At 41.9% G+C, this 26,471-nt stretch overlaps 3 protein-coding genes across 4 annotated transcripts in view; 1 reads left to right on the forward strand and 2 right to left on the reverse strand.

The window, feature by feature from the left end:
• Positions 1 to 999, reverse strand: part of cdc42se2 (CDC42 small effector 2) — a 30,143-nt gene extending 29,144 nt beyond the window's left edge. For both annotated transcript variants that reach the window (XM_042058918.1, XM_042058919.1), the window contains exon 1: positions 704 to 999. The gene's annotated coding sequence lies outside the window, so the exon portion shown is untranslated. The remainder of the gene's footprint in view (positions 1 to 703) is intronic.
• A 1,596-nt stretch (positions 1,000 to 2,595) lies between these two features.
• lyrm7 (LYR motif containing 7) lies at positions 2,596 to 5,099 on the reverse strand. The gene is made up of 5 exons (XM_042059374.1): positions 5,058 to 5,099; positions 4,707 to 4,779; positions 4,476 to 4,546; positions 3,092 to 3,173; positions 2,596 to 3,002 (listed from the first exon to the last, which is right to left on the reverse strand). The coding sequence occupies exons 1-5, from the start codon at positions 5,073 to 5,075 to the stop codon at positions 2,932 to 2,934; spliced, it is 315 nt and encodes a 104-aa protein (XP_041915308.1). The 5' UTR covers positions 5,076 to 5,099; the 3' UTR covers positions 2,596 to 2,931.
• Positions 5,100 to 5,366: 267 nt separating this feature from the next.
• hint1 (histidine triad nucleotide binding protein 1) lies at positions 5,367 to 7,505 on the forward strand. Its single transcript, XM_042060334.1, has 3 exons — positions 5,367 to 5,525; positions 6,101 to 6,205; positions 7,157 to 7,505. The coding sequence occupies exons 1-3, from the start codon at positions 5,415 to 5,417 to the stop codon at positions 7,319 to 7,321; spliced, it is 381 nt and encodes a 126-aa protein (XP_041916268.1). The 5' UTR covers positions 5,367 to 5,414; the 3' UTR covers positions 7,322 to 7,505.
• Positions 7,506 to 26,471: the final 18,966 nt, after the last annotated feature.

A 26,471-nucleotide genomic window follows, 5' to 3' on the forward strand; every position in this document is an offset into this window, starting at 1 on the left:
ATGTCACAATAATCCTGATATCCTTGGAACATGTTGACGTAGGTTACAATATCATTTTTAATGATTATCATAAGGACTAGGCTAAATTCACACACATCTCCTGTAGGTAGGGTGGGGTAGTAGGCCTGGGAGTCGGGATGCCATTCAACAGGGTAACAATTTAGCCCTCAATTCTAGCCTGACAATTCTACTGCTGTAGACAATCCGTTTGAACGTAATACACGAAATATCAGTAGGCATAAATAGCCTACATTCGCAGAGTCGGCACCAACCATATTGTTTTTATTCTGCTCTCACAAAAAGTCAATTTATCTGCAGGCTATAATACCGACCGAATTGTCGGCACAGTCGCCTACCAAAACAACTGAGAATCAGTCACTTGACGCCTATTGTAAAGAAGACAAATAGACTACTTATTTAGCATCTGAGAATGCACTATGCTACATTGCCTGTTTTTTTTTATAAGCAACAGATTTATTCTCCGCATCGATCAGACTACACAATTAACTGGGAGTCCCTGAAAGTGTTTGGGAAATTGAGCCACCAATGAAATGACAGTAACAATAGACCGTATAGCTCCTCTCCTCTCCCTGTGGTAACTTAATCTCGATCAAGCGAACAAATCATACATATTTCACAGGTACCTACCAAGCTATTGAAATCGAATCTGTTAATTATAAAGAGGTTTACAACACAACCTTACCGATTAAGACGACGCAATGCCGCTAATATCCCGATGCAGTCCCTCAGTCAAATGCGGGAAATGGTCTTTTCACCTGTGCTGCTGGGCGGCCTCTCTGGTACCGTGCACGGCGTGCAGTGATTTCTCTCCCTAAACGTTGAAGACAGCACCAACCGTGTAGTCTACCGCCTGAGGGCGAAAATACTGCAGGTGATCCGCAGACACCTTTCAAAGAACTGAAGGAGTCGTTCGAGTGCAGGCTTTTCAATAAATGAAGTCAGCTAACATCAGACAGAGGACCTCCAAAACACTCCCACCAAGACAGAGAATGTCTTTGAGAATACTTTGGGGAAACAGCGCCACTCAGCGACAGATGCTACGATCCTTTGTGAACAATGGTCCTGTCCTGCATCATCCGCCGGGAGATGGTTGTTGTAGACACGCATGATCATGTAAGACATTCATTCATTGTTAACAGGGATTTTTTCATTAAAATGTTGCCTGGTTTAGTGTATTCGAGCGCATTCTAAATTAAAAACATCTCCAAAATCAAATACAATCGCAAAGCCTTCTTTCTGGGCTTATAGGTCTATTCCTTGTCATAGACTGCAACCTAGGTCCATGCCTTCATCACAGCTCTAGACATGTTGTGTTTTTAGTAATCTTATCAGGTTTTTAAAAAATATTTTCTTTCTCCAACCAGTCAGAGGGTCTGGTATCCAGGCTAACCTTTTGAGTTCTGTAGCATACAAGCTGTTTCTGTAGATATTTTCTTTCATGTGGCATTTCTACCTGTCCTCAGGCCACCTGCAGGAACCAGCATGGTGCCTGACTGGATTGCCTACATGTAAACAAACAGCAGGGTGGGTCTATCTTATCTCAGCATTCCACTTCCTTACTCCACAAGACTTGCACAAGACAGATCCACGGTTGTTTAACTGGACTGCTGCTATAGGTCAATCGGCTACTGTCTGCACACTCTTCTGCATGCACCATACAGATAAAACTTTACAATACTTGGATGGGTCCTGGAATTAGTTTCGGATGCAACCTGCATCCATTTTAAAGATTGTTACATAACCCTTAATTTAGCTACAGTTTAGGCCTACTTGTTAAAAAATCTGGTGTATAACAGAAGATTTAGCAATTGCAATTCCAGTGCCCAACACTGAAATCAGTGTGAAAAGTTAAAATAAAGATTTCACATAGGCGGAGTTCCACCTACCTAAAAAAACTGTTACAGCTGTTCTGTTTGTTGTTATTTTAACACAATACTGCCATCATGTGGCATTTCGCTTGAGGCACACTATTTCTCTATGTCCAACTGCAACAGGATTAATGGGTTCATGTAAAGTTAGCTTTGAGGAAATGAATGCTTTTGCACTGATGATGGCCTGAATGATACAAAAACGTTTTGCACTTTGGGAGCACTTTGCACTTTTCACTGCTTGGATTAAAAATTGCATTGGCAACATTGGTGTGCAAGTTCTTTCTAGACTGAAGGACTGATACAATATTGGAACTAACGCACCCACCAGGCCTGGATTGGTTGGCGCGATACCCTGTTTGCCCTTTACAAACATGTACAAACTTGAAACAAAGACATACTGGGCTGTGTAAAATAGTCATGGTATAAATAGGCTACTCTCAAAATTACATACCTACGGACCTAATGGTTTCTTATATAATATTTGGACAAAACAATTCCCATATTGCACCAGTAAGAAACCAGAATTCAAAGTACTTATCCCAGTCAGGCTATTAATTTACAAGAGTGGAGTACAACTGACGACTTGATGTGGACCGATATGTTGGCTAGCCTTTGTATACATGCTTTATTCAAAACTTTGCACACAGAGAGATGGCACTACTTTGGGAAGGAAAGCAAGGAAGAGCGAACACAAGAAAGCAAATCATTTTACACCTTTAGATTTATTTAGCATAACAACAAACACAAAAATATTTACAGCAAGGGTCCCATAGAGGTTTCTGAGCAAAGTCTAAGCTTTGTGTTTAATCAATACGCTTAGCGTTCAGCAGCTGTGGATGATTCACTGTGCAGATATTGAAAACCTTCAATAACCAATGCAAAATGCTCCACCTTAAAACTTTGCCATTATAAATAATTATTCTGTTTATCCACTTTTGAAATGGAAGAACTTGCTTGTCAGTGAGATGTGGGAATTCATTAAATGGCACACTTGCATAACTGTAGTTTTTGAGAAATTAGGGCACAGTCCAAACATTGATCACAACTTCTTCCTTGGTGTATCACAGTAAGGTACATTTTCTAAGAGCAGCTCCTCTCTAGGTCGCAGTACTGTGGAACAACATACAATGTACATTTATATTGTAAAATGTAGCATATTTGTATCAACTGTTAACTGGAAAAAATCTATGTTGACTTACCCAGCTTTTTTTCTCCAACATGCTCCATTTGTACAACACTTTGTCGAAGTACTATCTCAACATCTGAAGCCATTTTGATCATCTTGGAAAAATAACAAAATTGTTTGTTGAAGCCATTTATTATGTTTATGTTTCTTAGGAGACACATATGTCCAATGTGGCGTATAGTGATATTGATAAACGTTACATTAACATTAAAATTAGCTGTTTAAAGTAAAGTCATATAGCCTAAATAAAAAATATATACAAAGTAATAGACTAAATAAAATTGAACAGAATAATAACAAAATTATAAACATAAACAAACCACAGCACTGTCAGAATGAACTAGTTGGATATTAATGATTAAGGATCATATTATTCAAATAATTATCAAGAATTAATTATGAAACTCGTGTTAGAATCACAGTAGGCTAAATCAACATATTCCTATCTACCAGAGCCGGACAGTAACGGAGTACATTTACTTAAGTACAGTACTTGAGTACAGTTTTGAGGGATCTGTACTTTACTCGAGTATCATTTTTGGGGAGTACTCATGACTTTACTCAAGTACATTTGAGAGGCAAATATTGTACTCTTTACTCCACTACATTTTTATCCATAACCACGAGTACCCGTTACTTCTTCTAAAAAAAAAAGGAAAAAAGAAAAATCTCGGAAACGCTCAATTTGTCGTTTCCCTCTCAAACGTGATTGGATTGTGCAGGCGCCACTGAATGGGGCAGCCTATCAGCAATCACCTTCAGCTTTCCGCCAAAGTCAACTCCATGGTCAGATTTAGATAAGAGACAAAACCATGGACGAAACAATGGATGAAGATGCAGCAGGTCCATCCCGGGAATGTGCCAACCTGTGGCTCCACCTCGCCAGACTATTTCAATTTTCTGAACAAGTTAATGATAGTTTTTGCTTCAAGTGTTTCAATTACAAAATAGTATTTGGTATTTGAAATACGTATTTTAAATACATGTTTTAGAAATACTGCCCATCCCTGGCAACATGGTAAAAAGACTGACTTGAAATGACTTGATTTTACTTTGAATTCCTTTTACATTCTCCAAGGTATTAACATTAACATTTTTCATAACTCCATGTAGTATGTTTCTGTACATACTGTAAATGTAAGCACTGTGGCAGTAGTAATGCAATATTTAGTAAATGTACTCTTGTACTCTTGATACTCAAGTACTTTTAAAAACAAGTACTTCAGACATCTGACTGTTGTACTTTTACTTGTACTTGAGTAAAATTTAGCAAAGGGTATCTGTACTTTTACTCAAGTAATGAAGCTGTGTACTCTGTCCGCCTCTGCTATCTACACATACATTACAGACTATCCTACTATGCAGAACTGGTGATAAAGTGTATCCTTAAATCATACCTTTTGAAGATTTTCTCCAGATGTTTCGTGCATATTTTTCCTGAACTCCTCATTTATCTTCTGTTTTGCAGCTTTCATGAGATAACCAGTGAAAAGTTAATTACATAACAATCAAACAAGCATAGGGGGGAATCACACAGACTAGGCCTACTACATTGGTCTAGTCTAGTGGCTTTTAAAACATGCAGCATATGGATTTTCAGTAAGTTAGCTTCCAGAAATGGCCCTCACCTGTCAATGCCCTATCATCATCTTTAAAGACTTTCATTCTTGTTCTATGAAGAGCTTTAAAAAGTCGGAGAACCTAGATCAAAGGAGACACACAGACAGTACAATTTCGTTCAAGTGACTGATTTCTGACACCAAAAATGGTTGCATTTCAGATATTTGGGGTAAGTTACAGTTAGCTAGTTGGCATCAATAGCATCTTGAACGTAATATCTGCTGTAAATGAGACATTGAATTCATAATTAACAAATACATGTAAAAAAACATATCCTGTGACCCTAACGTACAAAAACGCAACGTTTAAAGTGAAAAAAGATAGGGGAAAACACCAAATGTAACAGTTTCGCTACTAACCTTCAAACGTGACTCCATTTTGACTCAGTGACGTATTTCCGGTACGTCAGAGGAAACACCCTGTTAAGACCCCTTCTCTCTATAAAAATTAAAATATGCACTCAATATTGAGTATTGGTTGCATTGTTTAGTTTGTATTTAACCTGAACATAGTATAACATAAATATTTGGTCTATGCAATAAATTAATGGGAAATGATCGTTTCGCTGAGAATTTGATTGACAGAATGGCAAGCAAATTGCTGTTCAGGTTTTCTTTTCATTGGCCAATAGAATTTGGTTTTGGTTTTGGGCCAGTATAAATTTCGACGTGCCTCCTTGTTTGATAGCGCCGTTATAGGGAAGTAAGTCTTATGCCATGGCTGATGAAATAGCTAGGGCCCAAACAGCCCGAGCTGGCGGCGACACTATATTTGGGAAAATCATTCGTAAAGAGATTCCTGCCAATATATTCTATGAGGATGACCAGGTGTGCATTATTCGCATGTGGCGAGCTAGTTGCATGCGTTCTTCTAGTTTTTGCTACGGTGGCTCGCTAGCTAGCCACCTCTATCCAATGCTCAAGTGCTGCACTGTAGTTATTAGCGTGCTTTTTATAGGTAGGCCTAACGTTACCAAATTAGCTTGCTAGATTGTTCATGTCATTTGAAATTGCGTTACTCAATAGCAACAGCTGCACAACACCTAATAGCGTTAGATACCTACAGACAAATCGAATGAAACGATTGCTGGTTATATGTTCATAGTTGTGATGTCTCAACCGTGACGGAGCACAATCTAGCGCGTGTCATTACTGGAAGCTTGATAAATCCGGATGGAGTATCCTTAATACGTGATCAATCACCGTTAAGGTTAATCGTAGCACATTGTATCTAGTTGAACACTAATGTTATGTCAAAATCACTGTATGGCAGCTGGTGATAATGTAACTGTTACTTGTAACTGTTGCAAAGATGCCGTGATGGAACCCCAAGGCTAACGTTAACTTGAACATGAGACTTGAACTTCGTTGCATGGTCATGTTGTTTCCTCTCCTCATTGCAGTGCATAGCCTTCCACGATGTTGCCCCTCAGGCTCCCACTCATTTTCTGGTGGTCCCGAGGAAAGCCATAGCCCAAATCTCAAAAGCAGAGGATGTTGATGCTGCAGTGAGTATGGCAGACCAACTATGACTTAATGCATGTCACATATGTGTTACTAAAAGTAAACAAAGGAAGAACCGGTGTGTTTTGTCTTAATAAAATATGTGACAAATCACGAGCTTGCATATGATCTTTTATTGCTGGTGAACACTGTTATGGTACTATTGGGGCGTTTTAAGACCGACAGAACGCGTTCTTGGACCGGTTCTGTTAGGAATTCGTTGAACCTTGGTGCTAGTGAACCAGCCAGCATTTGCACCAGTTTTGAACCAAACCTGATCAAACCAAGGGTGCGTCGTCATCAATGGGTGCATGCAAAACGAAAGTTAATGAGATGTATGAACGGGAGTTTGAACAGTTGTAGCGTAAAAGCTGCAGAAATTAGCGGTATAAAATGCTAGATAATGTCTGCAGTGTAGTTCTAGTTGACCAGTTTTGATTACTCATGGCAACAGTTGATATGGACGGAAAACTTGCTTTTAGCGTTCTCCCCTCTGAACGGTCGAATGACACGCCCACCCCGGTTCACAGGAAAAAAACAACTATTTTCTGGTTCAAGCTCCGAACCAAGGTGCCACGTTCCAAACCATTTTTGGTTTGGTCGAAATGCGCCGAATGGTTCATATGTTGGTTCGCGAACGGGAACGCAACCGGTTCTCTGTCGGTGGAAAAAGGAACACACCAAGAGCTGCTGAGAAAAGCAGGAGACCTACCAAACAGCAGATGGTGCTGTTGTCTATATATATTTATTCCAGCCAGAGGCAGAGCAGGTACACTGATGTGTAGGCCCTCAGATGGTTCAGAAGAATCCACATGGCATAGTATGCTAAGATCCCTCAGGCCTCTTACTTGGGATCTGTCACTTGTCTGGGCTTAAGATACATAATAACACAGGCCAGATATTTCATCATTATTTGAGTGAATTTTTTTCACCAGTCTTGCTTGTGATCTTTTCAGCTGCTGGGTCACATGATGATTGTGGCCAAGAAGTGCGCCGACAAGGTGGGACTCACCAAAGGCTACCGGCTGGTGCTGAACGAGGGGCCTGATGGCGGCCAGTCTGTCTACCACGTCCACATCCACGTCATGGGTGGCCGCCAGATGGGCTGGCCTCCAGGCTAAGCTGTGTGACACCACTGCCGTGTGACACCAATGCCCTTCTCCCCTCCCCTCTCTGCTGTCCGTGATTTTGACGCACATGTCCAGTATCAGTATCCACACCAGGCGTGTTTGTGTTGGTTGTTTTATCACGTCTGACTGAATTTACAGCCATCTAGACAAATAAAAGCACTAGGTTTCAAATCAACCGATCACATTTTGTCTTGTGTTATTTGCCGTAATCTGTTTATATTATTTGCCTTGGACAATAAAAAAATATGCATTATGTTGCCATAAAAAGTACCCTATGTTGTAATCATGCAGTCTGCAATAGTATAACTTGAAGTGAGATCTGTATCCCTGCAGCACTAGATAAATAGATATTTTATTCTTCCTGAGGTACATTTTTAAAGGTCGGCTATGGATTGACCATGTAATGCATTGACCATGATGCGGTGCTATGGTAGAGTGTGTGCAATGGTGGTAGTGAAAAAGTGAACAGGGATTGAACAGTGCAATAACTGCATTATTAAATAGTAATTATGACTTTGAAAAGACAAGAATGTAAACAATAGAATTGCTTAACAAACAAGAAAAAGAATATACTTTAATAACAATATATAACAGAATAAGATGTAGATGTTATGACCACAGTCCAGATTGTGTAGGAGGGCTAATATAGGCTGTAAAACAGTCAGGTAGTGACAGTCAGGTGACAACAGACAAAGTGATATGATGATAGGGGCTGAGAGAGACAGGCTCATGCTGAAAAGGCCTTTTCTCCCCTCCCCTTTTGTGTGGTGTTGAAAAGTTGTATGGCCCTGGGGACAAAGGACCTCCTCAACCTGTCTGTTAAGCATGTCAGTGACAGAAGTCTGCCACAGAACATGCTCCTCTGTTTATTGAGTGTGCTATGTAGTGGGTGGCGGTCATTGTCCATGTTCGCCAGCATCCTGTGCATGGTCCGTTTCTCTGCAGTTGTGAGTGACTCCAGCTCAATGCCAACAACTGAGCCAGCTTTCTTTACCAGCCTATTCAGTTGTCCAACATCCCTCTTCTTAATGCTGCCTCCACAGCACACCACAGCAAAAAAGTGGACACTGGCAATGACAGACTGGTAAAACATCCAGGAGGAGCTTACTGCAAACATTGAAGCCGACTCTGCTCTTTCCGTGTTGGCTGACCATTACAGTTTATTGTCCATGTGTATCCCCAGGTACTTATATGTGCTGACCACCTCCACATTGACCCCTTCAATGGAAACTGGCATCATAGATGGCTTAGATCTCCTGAAATCCACCACAATTTCCTTGGTCTTTGTTGCATTCAGCTGCAGATGGTTGAGCCTGCACCACTGCACAAAGTCATCCACAAGCGTACTCATCCTGTCCATCCTTGATACACCCCACAATTGCAGTGTCGTCCAAAAACTTCTGCATGTGACATGACTCAGAGTTGTAGCTTAAGTCAGACATGTACAGGAACGGTGAAAGAACAGTCCCCTGAGGCGCTCAGGTGCTGCTGATCACAGTCTCTGAGAAGCAGTCCTTCAGTCTGATGAACTGTGGTCTCTCCGCCAGGTAGTCTGTGATCCAGGATACCAGGTGAGCATCAACCCCCATCTGCACAAGCTTTTATCTATTTCAGTTCAATTTATTGTGCTTATATAGCGCCAAAACATTACACATGTATCATGGCGCTTTACAGAATGTTGGCAATCAGAGAAAAAGAAAAGAGGGAGAAAAGAAAAGGAAGAAAGAAAGAAGGAAGGCCCATGGGTAACAGGGGCGAGGAAAAACTCCCTAGAATTGGAGATACATATAGGAAGAAACCTCGAGCAGATCCACGACTCAAGGGCCTGACCCATCTGCCTAGGGTCAATACGGACAGTAAGGTCTATAAACAATGACAAATGCATATGACAGTCAGGTGTGGAGAATAGGACATGGTGTTTAAAGCACCTGAGGTGAAAGTTACGAAAGGTGGGATGATTACGTATCCGGTATGATAAAGCATAATCATGATTTAGTGAGAGAAAGTGCAAAAGTCCGGCGTCGGAATTGTCCAGGAAAGAAAGTTGTGAGGGGGCCAGTGGTGGGTCAGCAGACAGGCCAGAATCCGGGCAGAGTTGTCATAGGCAGGTGATGGGGCTGTACGGGCCAGGAATCCAGGTAGGGGGACAGTAATACAGCAGTCAAGGATGGCACTTCAGGTGGGATGGGTAAGAGGAGGGCCAGGCACACAGATGGTTGATGACTGGTGATGATATACCTCACAAGTGAGGTACAGTAAGGGAGAAGAAAGAGAGATGTAGAATGGGTTAGTATTACTTGAAATCAATGTGGTTAATGTCAAGAAGTGATCAGTGGTGCTATATATTGTTAGAGTAAATCATAGTGAGAATGGGCAAGAGAGGGAGAGTTGAGAGAAAGAGGGTAGGGGAGAGAGGAGGGGGTTGTACGGCGTGGCACAAGAGAAATCCATGACAGCACTATGCTATAGCAGCATAACTAAGGCATGGTGAGGGGTAGTCGACACCAGCGCAGGTATGGTCAGTGACCACCATCTCACGCGCGACTGGGGTGCCAGTCACACGAGGACTCAGCAGGGTGGTCCATTCCAAAATCCCCGAGATGGGTGAAGTTCCACACCGCACCACACCTAACTATGGGAGGCAGTAAAGAGGTATGTTTTAAGTCTAGACTTAAAAATAGGGAGGGTGTCTGCTAATCGAATTGAGGAGGGTAGATTATTCCAGAGGAGGGGTGCGCGATAGCTGAAAGCTCTGCCACCTACTGTCGTTTTTGAGATTCTTGGAATTACAAGAAGGCCAGTATTCTGTGATCGTAACAGTCTGGGCGGGTTATATGAGACTAGGATATCTTTAATATATTCTGGTGCCTGGCCATTAATGGCTTTGTACGTTAGAAGTAATACTTTGAAGTCAATGCGACTTTTAACAGGCAGCCAATGTAGAGATGCCAGGATAGGGGAAATATGTTCATATTTTTTAATTCTAATGAGTGTGCGAGCAGCTGCATTTTGTATAAGCTCTAAGCTCTTTAGACAGGTGTTATTGCAGCCAGCATACAGAGCGTTGCAATAATCAATCCTTGAGGTTACAAAAGCATGGATTAATTTTTCAGCGTCTGGTAAGGATAAGGACTTCCTTATCTTTGAAATGTTCCTTAAGTGATAGAATGACGTTTTGGTAATCTGTTTTATGTGATTACTTAGTGATAGGTCTTGGTCAATTGTAACTCCTAAATTTTTAACACTTGTGGATGAGGATAGTCAAAGATCAGTAAATGTAGCCTGTGATGAGGATAGGATATCCCTCATCTTTTTAGGACCTACAACCATGACTTCTGTTTTATCGGAGTTCAAAAGCAGGAAATTATTTGTCATCCATGTCTTTATATCTCTTATACATGTGTCAAGTTTGGCTAACGGAGTTAATTCGTCAGGTTTTACGGAAAGGTATAGTTGTGTATCGTCTGCATAAGAATGAAATTTAATGCCATGTTTCCTAATTTCAGAGCCTAGGGGAAGCATATAGAGAGAAAATAACAGGGGCCCTAGTACTGAGCCTTGAGGCACCCCATATTTTACCATAGTCTGGATAGACGGTTTATTGTGGACTTGTACAAATTGTCTGCGGTTAGAAAGGTATGATCTACACCAAGTGAGTGCTGAGTCTTTAATGCCTATAAAATGTTCAAGCCTGTGAAGTAGTATGTCATGGTCTATGGTGTCGAAGGCAGCACTGAGGTCCAGGAGGACTAAAATTGATATATGTCCATTATCGGCAGCAATGAGGAGGTCATTAAAAACTTTAACTAAGGCTGATTCAGTACTGTGGTGAGCTCTGAAACCTGACTGATATAATTCTTCGATTTTATTCATATGTAAGAGGCACTAATTTGTTTGGACACTATTTTTTCTAGTATTTTCGACAGAAAAGGAAGATTAGATATAAGCCTATAGTTGGCCAGGCCGTTAGGGTCAAGGGTAGGTTTTTTGAGGGATGGCTTAATAACAGATAACTTAAACGACTGTGGTACATGCCCTGACAGCAGTGAGTTATTTATGATCAGGAGCAAAGCATTATCCAAGAAAGGGAGAGCAGATTTCAGAAGATGAGTAGGGATAGGATCTAGTAGACTAGTTGTAGATTTTGATGAGGAAATTGTGGAAGTGAGGTCTAATATGTCGATCAGTGTAAATGAATTCAAAGTTGTTCGTCTCATCTGTGATTCAATTATGTTTTCGCTACCGTTCAGCAATGGAGTACGAATATCTGGTGAGACTGATTGGTTATTAATCTTATCTCTAATTGTTTCAATTTTGTCATTGAAAAAATTCATGAAGTCATTACTGTTTAGGCATATAATATAGACATTTTGTATTATTTTTGTTTTCTTCGATCAGCAAGGAATAGTAGGTTGGCTATCTTTCCATGCTTGGCGGAAGACTTCCAATTTAGTAGTACGCCATTTTTGTTCAAGTTTGCGCGCTGCTTGTTTGAGGGTTTTTGTCTGTGTGGTGTACCATGGAACACGCCTTACTTGTTTCCTTACTCTCTTTTTTAGTGGTGCTACTGAATCAAGGGTTGAGCGTAATGAGTTCATTACATTATCAGTTAACAAGTCGACCTCGGTTGGATTAAGGATAGGGCCTTCTGATACCACATGGGTCCGGAAGGGGGCAAAAGTAAACAAGATTTTTTCTAGAAAGTCTGCATTCGTTTTTTCAGATAGGCCGCGGCTGTAGTATTCAGCTAAATTGGGTATTGCATATTGTAATGTCATTGTAAAAGTAATTAGATGGTGGTCAGTTAAGGTCGGGTGTTGTGGCAGAACTATTAACTGCTCTATGCTTATGCCGTATGATAAGACTAGATCAATAGTATGGTTATCTCGGTGTGTGGGTGAATTAACATTTTGACAGAACCCACCATGTTCAATTAGGGATTGAAATGCAATTGTGAGACAATCATTCACATTATCCATATGAATATTGAAATCACCCAATATAAGTATTTTTTCAGTTTGGATGGTTAAAGTGGAAAGGAAATCAGAAAATTCTTCTAAGAATTCTGTGTAGGGGCCAGGGGGTCTGTATAATGTGACCACAGTTACAGGCTGATTAGTTTTCCAATCTGGGGGTAAAAAAATTAGGACTATAACTTCAAAAGATTTAAACTTGTGTGTAAGCTTGGGAGATGTGAGAAGACTAGATTGATAAATTGTAGCTACTCCCCCTCCCCTGCCAGTGTGGCGTGGTACATGATAATTAAGATGAGAGGGAGGTGTAGACTCATTTAATGGAAGGTATTCGTCTGGTTTAAGCCAGGTTTCAGTAAGGCACATAGCATCTATATGATTGTCTGTAATAATTTCATTAACCAAGGCAGTTTTATTCGACAGTGATCGAATATTGAGTAAAGCAAATGTAAGTTGCGTTTGTGGGGGAATTTGCTTAGCCGAAGAAGTTTTTATCGTAATAAGATTGCTATGAATAATTCCCCTCGTGGGTCGAATAAGAGTTGACAGTCTTGGTACAGACACCCTCTCTATTTGGCTATGTATGCCCTGTATATCCTGTATATCTGGGTGGCTGTTAGGACGGCAGAGATCTGTGTAAGACATTATCTCTGCTTTCTGTATCTCAATCTGACCGACTGAATGGTGTCAAAGGCATTGGAGAAATCAAAGAACAGGATTCTCACCTCACTTTTCCCCTTGTCCAGATGAGATTGCACTCTATGCAGTAATAGGTATATAATGGCATCCTCCACACCCACCTTCTCCTGGTATGCAAACTGGAGCCGGTTGAGTGAGTGGCAGACCTGGGGTCTGAGTATGTAAAGTAGCTGTGTCGCTCGATGCTCATCATGTGTGATGTTAGAGCCACTGGTCTAAAGTCATTTAGCTCACTGGGATGTGGCTTCTTTGGAATTGGGATGAAACATGATGTCTTCCACAGTGCATATATTCCCCAATCGGAGGCTCAAGTTGAGGACATCTATCTATCTGCATGCTGCAGTGCAGAGGCCCCCCCCCCCCCCCAGTTCCACAGCACAGGCTTTGAGCAGTCTAGACCTGCATGTTTTCCCTGACAACATTTGGCTGGCATCGGGGAATGTTCTGTTTATTTAATCTATTCATAGTTCTGAGTGGTTGTAGTGCATAATGTGGATATAGTTGACATGGCACCGGAATCTGAACTGAACGGATCTGGACCGTATCTGCAGCAGAACAGAGCCTGACACATGCTTTTCTGTGGTCTTGTCAGTGTGTGTCTGTGGTACTCATGGGGAGAGTAATTATTTCAACACTCAGGAGTTGCAATCTCTGAGTCATGCTAGCTTTTAATTACACCCTTGTCTGTTTCCATTGTTCTTTGGGTGAAGGGGGGGGGGGGTGATATTGAGTGCCCACATCACGTGACCGCATGCAGGCACAGAGACATGAAAGGCTCAGAGAGTGGGATGAGCAAGGCCCCATCAGAAATGATGTAAGCTCCACTCTGCCGGTAATAAGAGTGCAGGCCGATGGTTCAGACCATGTTGTAATGTCTTAATGTAGCTCTGATTTCACGTCGGAGAGATGAATTTGCCTGACGACTTTCAGCTCTTTGAACAGTCTGAGAGGGCCATGAGTTCATTTATGTCTTTGTGTATTTAATTTGTTGTAAGAAAATATGTAGCAAAAAAAGGGAGAAATAATCAGACTATAAATAGCATATTGCAATATGCAGTTGGGCCACAAGAGGGATTGAAATGAACAAAAACAGCAGTTGACAGCAGCAAACAATCTTGCCCCAAAACAAAGGCTTCAGTGAAATAAGGATCCATTACACAAGAGTATTAAAATCAAGTGCTTTCCCCTGTCTAGTTATTAATATGCTAATGTATTCAGAGTTTGCATTTTTTTACTGCCTGGTGACAAGTCATTGGTATACATTTTTAATATGACTTGCTTCCACTTTTACTGCACAGGTTGTTTGTGGGTGTAAGAGGTGTTATGGGCTTGCAGAAATTGATAGCCAGTTTGTGCCAAAAATGTGGTGCCTTGCACTGAATTCAATTATGAGTTCAAAATGATATAAAAGATTCTAATGATTAAAATATTAAATGAGCGGTCTTCACATAATTTTACAGAACCACGGAAGCACACTTATGTCAACTTGGCTGAATTCTGCAAGAAGAGGCTGTCTGCAGAGTATTGCGCAACCGATAGCACAATTTGAGATTGTCAGTGTATCTTACATCTCTTCACTTTTGCATTAATAGGTCACTTACAGAGGTTCACCTGACATCACCACAGCCATGATTTTTAAAGTGTAATCTCTCTCAGTAAGTTCTGCTCATAATCAGTCTTGTGATTGTCAGCTGTTCTTGTTCAGGCATGCTATTAATTCCTCCCAAACACATAGGCAATTACATTCTTGACCCACTTTAATACTGCTATCTCTACAGGTTTCATCACATGTACAGTATTCATCTCTAAACAGAAACATTAAATTTCATATTATGGGGAAATCACCTAAATTTCCCTTCAGATCAATAATCTCTGTCTGTCTGTCTGTCTATTTAGCTATCATTTGTAGATGCAATGAGATGCCTATTTATGACTTATTTGGTAACTCTTGTATCGACATAATGAATGAACACATGACACTGTCATGACACATGAACCCTAACCCTAATCCAAACCCTAACCTCTAACCCTAACCCTAACCTTAACTTGTTACGACAAAAACCGAATGTCACTTAATAACAGAAGCGTTATGCCATAAACGTTTATGACTTGTTTATGACACGTTCATGACAGTGTCATGTAACTCTTATGTCGATACTGTCAAGTAACCGTTTCTTCAGTTAACCAGCAGCACACAGTCCAGTTTTACGACTGAATCTGGTACTGACTCCCTCTGATTGACCCATCACAGAATCAGATACTATTTCTGGATAGTCTTAGGCTTTCATATGCATTACTCACGCCAAAACCTGAAAGAGTTCAAATAAACAGCATTCCGTATGTTTGCTGTTGGCCGCTCCAACTGCCTGGCTTTAGGCCAAAAGAGGTTGGCTTCAAGTGCACATTAATATTTTTATAAAGAATAAATAATTAAGGTGACTTAATCTTCAATTGAAAAATAACATTATTATTTCATGAGACCACTTTTGCAAGATCTTGAGGCTCTCTTAAAAGAGACACACAAACCACACACACACACACACACACACACACACACTAGCCTTTATCACCGGGGAGTGCTCTGATGGTAGCCACCCTCCCTTCACCATCCCTTTCACTGGCCTGCAGAAGGAGATCATCCAGTGTTGTGATGAAACTTTAATGGGCTCCGATGAAAGTTTAATGAAATGCTTGTCTTATGTCTCCATAGGCTCCACCGGTCTGCTGGCAGACATCCCACAGAGTTCTGTTACTAAGTTCTTGGTCAAAAGTTATTCATCAAAAACATCAGAATTGTTGCCAGTTCTGATATTAACATGATATCCCCATTATTTTAGGTGTATATTTTATTTCATGAAATTTGGTAACGATTAAAATTGGTATTCTTGAGACAATTCTTGAACATTTTTTCCAGTGGTTAAACTTATAAAATACTACAACAAAAAGCATCATGAACAGACCTTGGAATATTGTCCTGGAGGCAAAAATGTTCAAAAAGAGAAAGTAAATGAAGACATGATTCAACATTGCATTACAAGGCGAGGTAAAACCTCAGATAGCCCAACAGCAAGTGGGCAACACTAAGGCTCAATCAGATACAGAACTTTTCCTCTGAGTGGTCGCTGTTGAACTTTTGAGCTCCTATCACAAATGCCTGTGGGCATGACTCAGTGAGTCACATTCAACTAATTAACTCTGCATGCACTGGATTTGCAGTTATTGAAGTATGATAGTCTTACTGGCATAAAACACAATGAATACAGTGTGGAAAGTGTCCACAAATACTGTACACAACTATGACTGGACTCCAAGCTCCGGTATGTTTACATTTTATGTTGGCAAATGCAGCAACATACCATGATTATAGCAATGGCAAAAGCAAGTCATTATTTACTATTCATGCGTTTAGCTGATGTTCTTATTCAGAGCAACTACAGAGACCAATTACAGGGACGATCTCCCTGGAGCAACTTCGGGATCAAGTGCCTCACTCAGGGGCACAATGGTGGCAACAAGGAATTGAACTCCCAACTGTCTGGCTTTCACTTCAAAGGCCAGTTCAAGTCGCCTGGAGGATCACTGGACAAGTGGACACTGGATAGTTTTTTTTTGTCGTTTTTTTGTCAGTTTGCTTGTTTTTAATAACCCATTTCCTGAGTGATCTGGACATTGTGTGGTGTACATTTGGTATTGTAGGGCAGTGCTGCTTTATGATGATGTCCCCATGAACCCTCCCGCATACACAGGGACAGTCTGATGGAGTGACTGCCATTCCCAGGGTCTGGAGGAGGGGTAATAAATTTACACAGGGGTGGGGGAGAGGAAAGTCCGACAAGGGAAGAGAATATCATTATTCCAATCAGCCTTCCTGCTGGTGCAGGCTGCTGTCCCTGGAGCTAATCACGTTTGCTGTTGGTATTCCACAGGCATTCATGGGGCGGCTCTGGAAATAAATTGTGTAGCAATGATTCGGTTACACTTCCTCACGGTGGTGGTAATGCTGTGTCGAGGGGCTCAAGATGAATGGGAGAATGAGATTAGTATATGTGTGTCCGTGTGTGTGTGTGTGTGTGTGTGTGTGTGTGTGTGTGTGTGTGCGTGTGTGTGTCTATGTCTATGCATGTCTGCGCGTGTGTGTGTGCGTGTGCGTGAAAATCAAAATTCTGTAATCCCGTCCACTTCAAATACCCAGAAGGATATCTGTTGCATCATCTTCAAACTTTCTGTCAGATTTCAGCACATTCCTGATGGAGACAGTTCAGTGAGCTCCTGAGACAGTTCATGCTTGCTTTCAAACTCTGTGTCAGATTTTAGACATGCTGATGGAGATGGCTCAGACAGCTCTGTATTTGAGCTGCATACTTCAAAGCAACTATAACAAAGAGCTACCATAACAAACCAACCATTCTATGACCTGACCAAACTTTGCATAAAAATGTGTGATACTTCTATTTCATAAGTGCTGTAGTACAGATTTAAATAGTTTAACATTTGTTTCGCCCACCATAAGCCCTTTTCTCTGTGTTTGATGGGGTCCATATATAGTGAAGGTTTAAACCACAGCTGGTATGAGAGAGTAGTAAGCCTATGGGGCTTAATGCAATGCACATTAGTCCTGACTACTCAACACAGCCGCACTCAGACATCTAAATAAGATATCAAAAATAGTAAATGAAAAAATCGCCATCAATCACATGTATTGCTGTTTTAATTCCACCACAATATTTATGCTCCTGGAGGTAATCACATTTAACTGATTGAGTTCGGCCATATTTCCCCTGGTGAACAGTCAATCTTGTCACCAGTCACAATGGCGCCATTTCGTAACGCTGTGTGTCTGTGCACGCGCGCAGGTCGGTGGCCCTGAACACTCAATATTAGCACGTCCAGCCCTCGTGATGGATGGGCCGGTGATGCCCAATTCATTTCACTGTTTTAAAGTTGTGTGTAATTCGCAGTCCCTTTCCCCTCTGCTTCACGCTCAGCCGCTGCATGTAGACGCACTTACTTCTTACAGCTACGAGGGGTCAGTTCTGATGCAGCCTCCCATGTCAATGGATCTGTCATTGTTGGATCAAAGTCCTGTCCCGGGGGGTATTTCAAGTACGTGGTTTAGTGACAAACCTGGATAAGTTAACTCAGAGTAAGGGGTAAACCTCCTAATAGAAGAGCTGCATGGCTTCATTCTCCTTACAAAACAATGTCATAGGGCTGTTGTTGTAGGAGGTTTACCCCTTACTCTGAGTAAACTTACCCAGGTTTGTCACTAAACAACGTACTTGGAATACCCCCCAGGTCAACAAAAGATGACCAGTTTGAGATTCTTGTGCTTTGGTGCTCTATTTCATTTGGAGTTAGATTTAATGTTGACCTCTTCATGTGGTGTTAAATTTAATGTTGGCATCTCTGTCTTCAACCAATTCCTGACAAAATGTAAAAGGTCATTAACACTGTTGAGCACAAAGGTGATGGTAAGTTAGGCAAAATGTGCTTTAAACATGGGCCACAAAGTATCTCAATGTTTTAGCCAAGGCTGTTAAAGTATAAAAGCTGATGCCTGTGCGCCATGGCACCATAGAAACACTTTAGAAACAAAAAAGGAAAGAGAGGCAATTGTTTTTGAAAACGACAGAGCTGAGATCCTTCAGGCCATCGACTAAAACCCTGACATACATAGATTAAAATGCTGTCAGTAAAACCCTGCAATCTTTCTTTATTACTGACACCTGTGTAGATTATGCTGAAGAATGTCACCATGCCAGCAAACTGAAGGGCCATAGATTGAGCAATTATAACAGCATGAGCTTGTCGAGAGGAATTGAATTGAGCCATTACGACGACCCCGAAATGCCAAATTCCATTTAGCATTTAAAGAGCTTAATTGATTGTACCTTGATTGCTCAAAAAAATGAAATTCAAAGCAAACAAAAATTATTATCTACCATTATCTTTGACAAGAGGCTATACACTCATTCAGAGATGACAGACTTTTTCTTCTTTTTTGTGTCTGAAATGTTCTGTGGTGCTTGTGGACTGCATGTCTATAATTACTGGTGCACAGCAGCATGCACCCCCCCCCCCCCCCCACACCCCCCTTGTTGTTCACATGGCAGGAACAAAAGCCATTTGTCTTTGTTGTCACAATTTACTTTGCCTTTCCATGGCTCTGTCTTTATTTTCCAGAGCTGATTGCATCTTGATTGCATTTGCATCCAGAAGGCTGTCCTCTGAAGACTGCCTTTGACACCATTTTCCCTCTCCTGAGTTCTGGGAAAATGATTTTTTTTTGTGCATAATATGAAACACCACATTTTGCCACCTCAGCCACTGACCTTGACTGTGATCCTTTACTCACACAGATAAAGTGCTTTACAGATGACCTCTAAATGTTACTGTACATGATTCATAATGCCATGCTTGCTCTTCCGAGGAGGAATATATAACTGCTTCTCTTCACATTTTCCTGTAATTTCACTTACTCTCGTCATGCCCTGGATTCCTTTCCCTCTCTCTCTCTCTCTGCATTCTATCTTCTCTCACTGCCACTCACTCTCTTCCTCACCTGTTCGCTATCGTGTGTTCCCTCTGTCGCATTGCCGAGATGTTCTTTCCTGCCTGTGCCTCTCTCCCGTGCCTTCAAATGCAAATTTCATCATCATAGAGTTTCATTATGCTGTCCGGATATTTCCAACTCTCATTATTCATCGTGTCCATTCTCCCTCCCTTCTCTCCTTTTCCTTTCCCCCCTCTCCTCCATCTCTCCACCTCTCCTCCATCTCTTTCCTTTCCCCCCTCTCCTCCATCTCTTTCCTTTCCCCCCTCTCCTCCATCTCTCCACCTCTCCTCCATCTCTTCTGGAGGATCTTCCCTTTCAGTCCATATCTTTTCGCTGGCTTCACCAGCAGGCTTCAAGGCCCTCGGGCCCCGTACTGATTTCCACTCACTCCTCTCATTAGCGGTGCTGATATTCGTCCAGTCGCATTTCGCCGGAGCCCCCTTTTCTTAAAGCTTCTTTTCTTGTCCACTGCCTTTGATCTCGGGGCTATGTGCAAACTCTCTCACCCCTAATTCACAGATCAAAATTTAAATAAATTCCTTTTCAACGACCACAGCGCTCTTCCCACTAGGTGAAAAATGTGACCTTCTTTCGGTGTCCTGCTTTCTGAGGCATGCAAGACTCTTTATCTACGGGGTCTGTACTCTGTGGGCCTCTCTCATCGATTCTGTACCATTTTGTCACTGCATTTTCCAACTCCGGAAACTTTTCAAATGATTTTGGGTCAAAAGGGAACAGTCTTTGGGATAAGAGATAGGAAATTAGGTTTGGGAAAACTTGACATTTACAACTTCAGACATCCATCCTTCAAAGATGAAATATGTATAGTGTGTGCAGTTGTATGTGAAACTATGGCAACAGTGGTGGAGGGAGTTTAAAAGCGAAGCCCTTTAAACATGATACCTCTGAACAGTACTCTTTGTTCCATGATCATGGATCAATAACTTATTTACCATTTAATCTCTAAAACCAGTGCCATGAAGGTGTATGCCACATGGTCCATGAGCTCCAGAATCTAGCACGCACATCCAAGTGGTGTGCCACTAAATCTTTCCCCTTACTGAAGTCCTTTTGAAGAAACCGGGCACTCGAGTGTACCAACATTAACCTGCATGTCAGTACATCGGGGGGAAATTAGTAAATTAAATCAAGGAGGATGGCGCTCGGAAGCAAAATAGCCTTTGCTGCTAATTACATTTGGGGTCAGTGCAGACGGCGAAAGAGTGCATTGCCACAGAATCAATGTCATTTAAAGGAACATCGCCCACCAGACAAACACCCCCCCCCCACACACACACACACTGTTACCCAAGTCCAGGGGGTAAAGGCACCTGAGATTTCATTGACTTAGCATGATATTGTACCCTTGCATGTTTTGGTGCAGTTATTCTTTCAGGACATAATTTGCTCAGGCCTCTTTCCCTTATTTCTGAGAAGTATTGCTGGCCACATATCTGTACACAGTCAGAGTGTACAGATGCACATGTAGTCATACTGTTAAAAGAAATGTCTTTACTACTGGATTTCAGTCAATCAACTCGATAGATTGAAAATTACTTGATTGATATTTTACATGCTTCATACTTGACATACATAGGTGATAGAAGTCTTGTGTAGCCAAGAATCTGACATTTAATAGGGATTTGAGGAGGGTGAATCCTCTTCTTCGGGACATTTTATGGCTATTTCAGTTAAGTTGGACTGGAACCCCAAGATTTCAAGCTGTATGTGTGGGAATGAATAAGTCTTTTGACCCATGCCAAATTTTAATTCAAGCGTAACTCAAAAAGTGAGGCCTCGCTAAACTATAAATGGTATCAGCCTCTGCCACCTCTAAACTATAATAAAAAACTTTATTAAGTTTAAACCTTACCTCAGCTTCCTGCCAGCATATCAAAACACAATACAGTGTGTGGCAGTAATGGTTAGGCACAGAGCCACCCTTTCCTACCTTCACAGAGCCGCTAACTTGCCCTCCATGTCCCTCATGTACCTGAGTGTTTGGCACAGAACCCAGCAGCTCAAATATCACAGAGTTCTGGAACGAGCGCTCCCTGTGCTGTGCTGACTGTGCCACGCATTCCGTATCGCCATGGCAGATAACGAGAACAGCAAGCGCTCTTAACAGGAGCCGTGCAAGAGAAGCCGAGGCCTCCATTTTGAGTTTGCTCTCTTTCTCTCTCTCCTTCTCTCTCACCTTTTTTCTCTGTCTCCCTTTCGTTCTCTGAGCTGTTGCATTGTTTTGGTGCCAAACTGTGATAATTGGGCTGCTTGCCACTGGCGGCTTAATAACACACAGAGCTCTCACTTCCTCCGCTCCAGAGGGGCCTTGTGCCGAGCCAGCAGATAAATCACCTTGAGCAGGGCGTCCGACACACTGCCTGAGAGACAGGGAGGGAGGGGAATATATTTTCACACACTGTGTAGAGCATTACGGTACTGCAACATCTCTGTTTATTCTCAATATTTTCTTTAAATCAAATATGTTTATCAGACGTTGTTAATGTTCCAACTAATATACTTAATATACTCTAATTGTGCAAATGTTGTAAAAAGATGATTTGTTAGGTCTGGTGATCAAGCAGGAAATGGAAAGGCAAAGCACATGAAATTCTATTCTCTGTATTTAATACGTTCTAAGTGAATGAGTTGATTGGTACATTTAAGGAAAATTGAGAACACAGAAGAAATAGTAGCGGTCTGACATAAATAAACACACGCACACACACACACACACACACACACACAGACACGCACTCTCTCTCTCTCTCTCTCTCTCTCTCTCTCCCACCTCTGATAAATAAGTGTATGTGGCCCCTGCTGCTTAATGCCAGGAGGAGAAGTGATTTTAGTGGGCTGCCAGTGACTGACTAATACACACACATGTGTTAACATGCAGTACAGTACATGCATGCCATACCATACATGGTATCTCTGTCCCCACAGCTGTGAGTGAGCAGCATGGACAGATCAGAGAACACAAGCAAGTGACATTTATACTTACTGTATGTGAAAGAGAAAAAACAGGGGTGACACGAGGGGGAACAGTAAGATCTTTCTCCATTCTTTCACACATGTGAGAACAGTAAATGCAGCGTTCACAACAGATATCCATCTGCCATCTGTATCTAAACAGATTTTTTGCAGTAGAGCCAGTATAAATGTATTTCACCGCATCTCAGGGCCAGTCTCAGGGCCAGTGTATTTAGAGAGTATTAGGGGTGCAGTAAATACACTTGCATCATCAGTACCATCCAAATAATACTCTAATATTTGATCAGTTATCAGCAGATGCATACAGATGGAGACAGGACAACACACTTTATACACACTTCACTGTAGCTGAGATAGCATTAGCCTGCTTTGTTTACGCTCAAGTATTTTATATGTTGCAGTATGTTTTATATGCAAACAAAGTAAATGTGAGATATATAATAGTGTTGGTGTCTTCTTAAAACTCATAGTAGTCAATTTGCATGCCTGGTAGGAGAGATAAAAATGTGAATTCACTCTTTGGACAGGATGGTAGTCTTTCTCAGTAATTAAAACATTTCCTCTCTCTCCCGCTCTCGATCTGTCTTCTCGATCATATTCCATCATAACAGAAGTTATGAATATATCATTCCCTGTTCCAGATGACACAAATTGTAACTTAACAAGGCTCTTATTTTCTTGAGCTACATATCCAGCAGACTGACACTATATCATGAATGTAAAACAGATTGGACATAATCAGTTGAAAAAATGAACTGCAAATCATCTCCCGTGTATCTCATCCAATCAGTCAGTCTCAAAAACGTTGGCCTTTTAACAAAAATGCAATTTGTGAAGACATGGCACCTTTATCACAAAGATACTTGCTCTCAGAGCTGAGCCATTAACCTAGAATGGAAAAAGGATCGCTGAGACTGTAGATGGTGCTAGGCAGAATAAGGAAAAATACCTCACCAAAGTGTACATTTTACCATTTGTTATGGGTGAATAAATGTTCAAACATTTCAGCACATCTGTGGTTTGTTTTCCACGTCTTGAATGGTAATTATGGAGCGGTATGAGAAGCCATCTCAATTTATGCCTAAGTGCCTTGATAGCTCCAATTTATGTAATTGCCACAGAGTATCCATGATTATCCATGTTCAGAATGTTTACATAATTTAAAGAGACACTGTATGCCAAAAACTCATTAGTTAAGGGTTGGATCATTTGTAAAACCTTTTGAACTCTGTGTGTACAGTTAATTATGGGACCATTTGGGTTGTTTCTTGGATATTACTAAACCACTAATGACATGCGAGAGATTGTGAGTCACACCAGGTGTACAATACGCAGACCACAGTGTCACCTTGGTCATATGGCATATGCATCATGTGTTAGGTGGAGACAGTAGGCTATATGTTTTCACATTGTCAGTGTCGTGAGCATCAGCACACAGAGTCAGCCTGGCGCTGTGTGACCTTCTAGTCACCGCAGCCCGTTACTGTTCCTCACACACACACACATGCGCACGCACGCACACACACACACACACACACACACACACACACACACACACACACGCACATACACACACACAGCAGCCCTGGCTCCCCATTATGCATAGTGGCAATGCTCATCTCTCTCTTTGACTAATTCATCCCTCGTTCCTGCTGCTCCTCTCAGCCAAGGCCAGCTGCCACTCTCTCATCTCCACACCTCCTCCTCCTCTTCTTCTTCACCACCTCTCTCTCTCTCCCTCTCTCTCTCTCCCTTTTTCATCAACAACCCAGGCTGCAAAGCACTCATACGTCCTCTAGTCTTCGCCAACATCCAGCATAAACCCCCCCACAATCGTTAAACCTCACCCAGCATAAACCCCCTACCTAACACACCCCCCCCCCCCCCCCCCACACACACACACACACACACACAATATGTCACTGTTTGCCGGAGACACCGAGAGACAGAAGCTCAGCTGGCCCTCCAGACCCTCTGTGTCTCCCTCTCGCTCTGTGCCACCACCAACCCAGCATAATTACACCAGTAGTTGCTGTGTTACCATGGTTTCCCAGTGACACTTCCACACTTCCACGGAGACGGCGGTTGTGTCATATTCATATGTGCTGCTGCCAGAGGTACTGTGGAGAGGAAGAGATTTTAGTGTCCTCTACGAGAGCTACACAAACAAGGGGACAGCAACACACACACACACACACACACACACCCTCCAGGCTTCCACACACGCACAGGTGCACACACACACACACACACAGACACACACACACACACACACACACACACAAACAGATACAAAAAGAGAGACAGAGAGGACGCAGAAGGAGAGGGAACATTGGCCTAAACACTTACAAAATAATTCTTGCATTTATATGCTGTGTTCTCAGCGAGGGCTGTTGTATTAGTTCATGTTCTAGCAATGAATTCAAATGGCAAACACAGTTGCTTGTATGCTTTGTCTTAATTGCACAATAGTGCATTTTAAATAGAAATGAACATGAAGACAGCAATGTAGCCCACTGCTCAAATGAAGCTATAATTCTGCCCATAGCTACATCAGCTATGCCTTTGCCATTACCTCTGGCCTTGGTATTAGTCTTGATTTAAACCACGTGCCATGAGGCCCAAACACATTCACAGGCTGTTTTCTACTTATCCCAGGCATTAAGCCAGTACAATCAATCCCAACTTTGCCTCCGTAATAACAAATCGAAAACGTGAGACGAAGCTTTCCTTTGGAAACAATAAAGCGTAGCAGACGGCCGTAATTCCCAATGGCCTCTCAGTGGCTTCCCGTTAACATTAAAAAGTGACATCGATTGCAACCTGTCGAAATATATGTCAAGCCTTTTGTATTGCCTCTTCATCCTCCTCTGGAATTGGGGACTTAGCCAGCAGATTTAACGCACAACTGCACACATTACAAAAAGGGCTCACCGTGGCAACGCTCTCATCTTAAAACCAATAGCCATCTTGTATCAGAGGAAATCTTCCCCCGATTAGCAAGGCTAAATATTCCCAAAAGACCACTTACAATGTGTTAATGATTACAAATGTGTGCGTTAGGAACAACATATAGATCTCACGGCAGCTTTGATACGTAGCCAAAACTGTGGCACGTGAAAATGAAACTCATTAACATGAGTGTTAGTACACAGACTTAGGAAATTCATCATCAAGTTACAGCCGTGGGCCGTTTAAGAGCTTTCTGCACTCGCCGATGTGAACGAAGCTTTAATTTCAGTATAATTGGTGCTCCTCTGTTGACCTTGGGAGGTTTTTGATGCCAGTAAAGTGCTGGTGCACCATTCACTATTCTTTTTGTTCTTGCGGTTTAGCATTCAAAGCAGTTTGCCTGTGTCAGTATCTCAGCGTGAGAGGAAGGTGGCTAGTCATGTGATCCATTCATTAAACTTTGATGCTCTTCCTGTCTCTCGATTCAAACTGCCAAAAAGAACGAAAGAGAGCTGGAGAGAGAGTCGGAGAGAAAGAAAAAAGAGAGAGGAGAGAGAGCGTGAGAGAGAGAAGAGGAAGAAAGGGGGTAGAAAAGAAGCTGGGAGCCTCTGAAAAGTGCCCCCCCCCCAATTTCAATTTGTATGGGACGTCTCTTTGATGCACAAAAAGTTCCCCTTTTGTCACCTTTTAGGCAAGACATCTTGTCTGACTTAAAAATGCAGCCTCCTCTGCTGATGTGAAACATCTTGTGTCTCTCATGAGAGAGAGTGACACGAAGAGAAAGAGAGAGAGAGAGAGAGAGAGAGAGAGAGAGAGAAGAAAGAAACACCTCTATCCCTCTCTCTCGGGCCCGAGAGGCAAGAATAAATAAGCATAAGATTGCCATCCATTATGTTGGGGGACCCGGGTCACACTCTGCCAGTCGAGGGAGTACAATCTCGCCGCATTCCACCTGCATCCTGGCCTC

The sequence above is a fragment of the Alosa sapidissima genome, chromosome 13, assembly GCF_018492685.1.
Source record: "Alosa sapidissima isolate fAloSap1 chromosome 13, fAloSap1.pri, whole genome shotgun sequence".
Lineage (NCBI taxonomy): Eukaryota > Metazoa > Chordata > Actinopteri > Clupeiformes > Clupeidae > Alosa > Alosa sapidissima.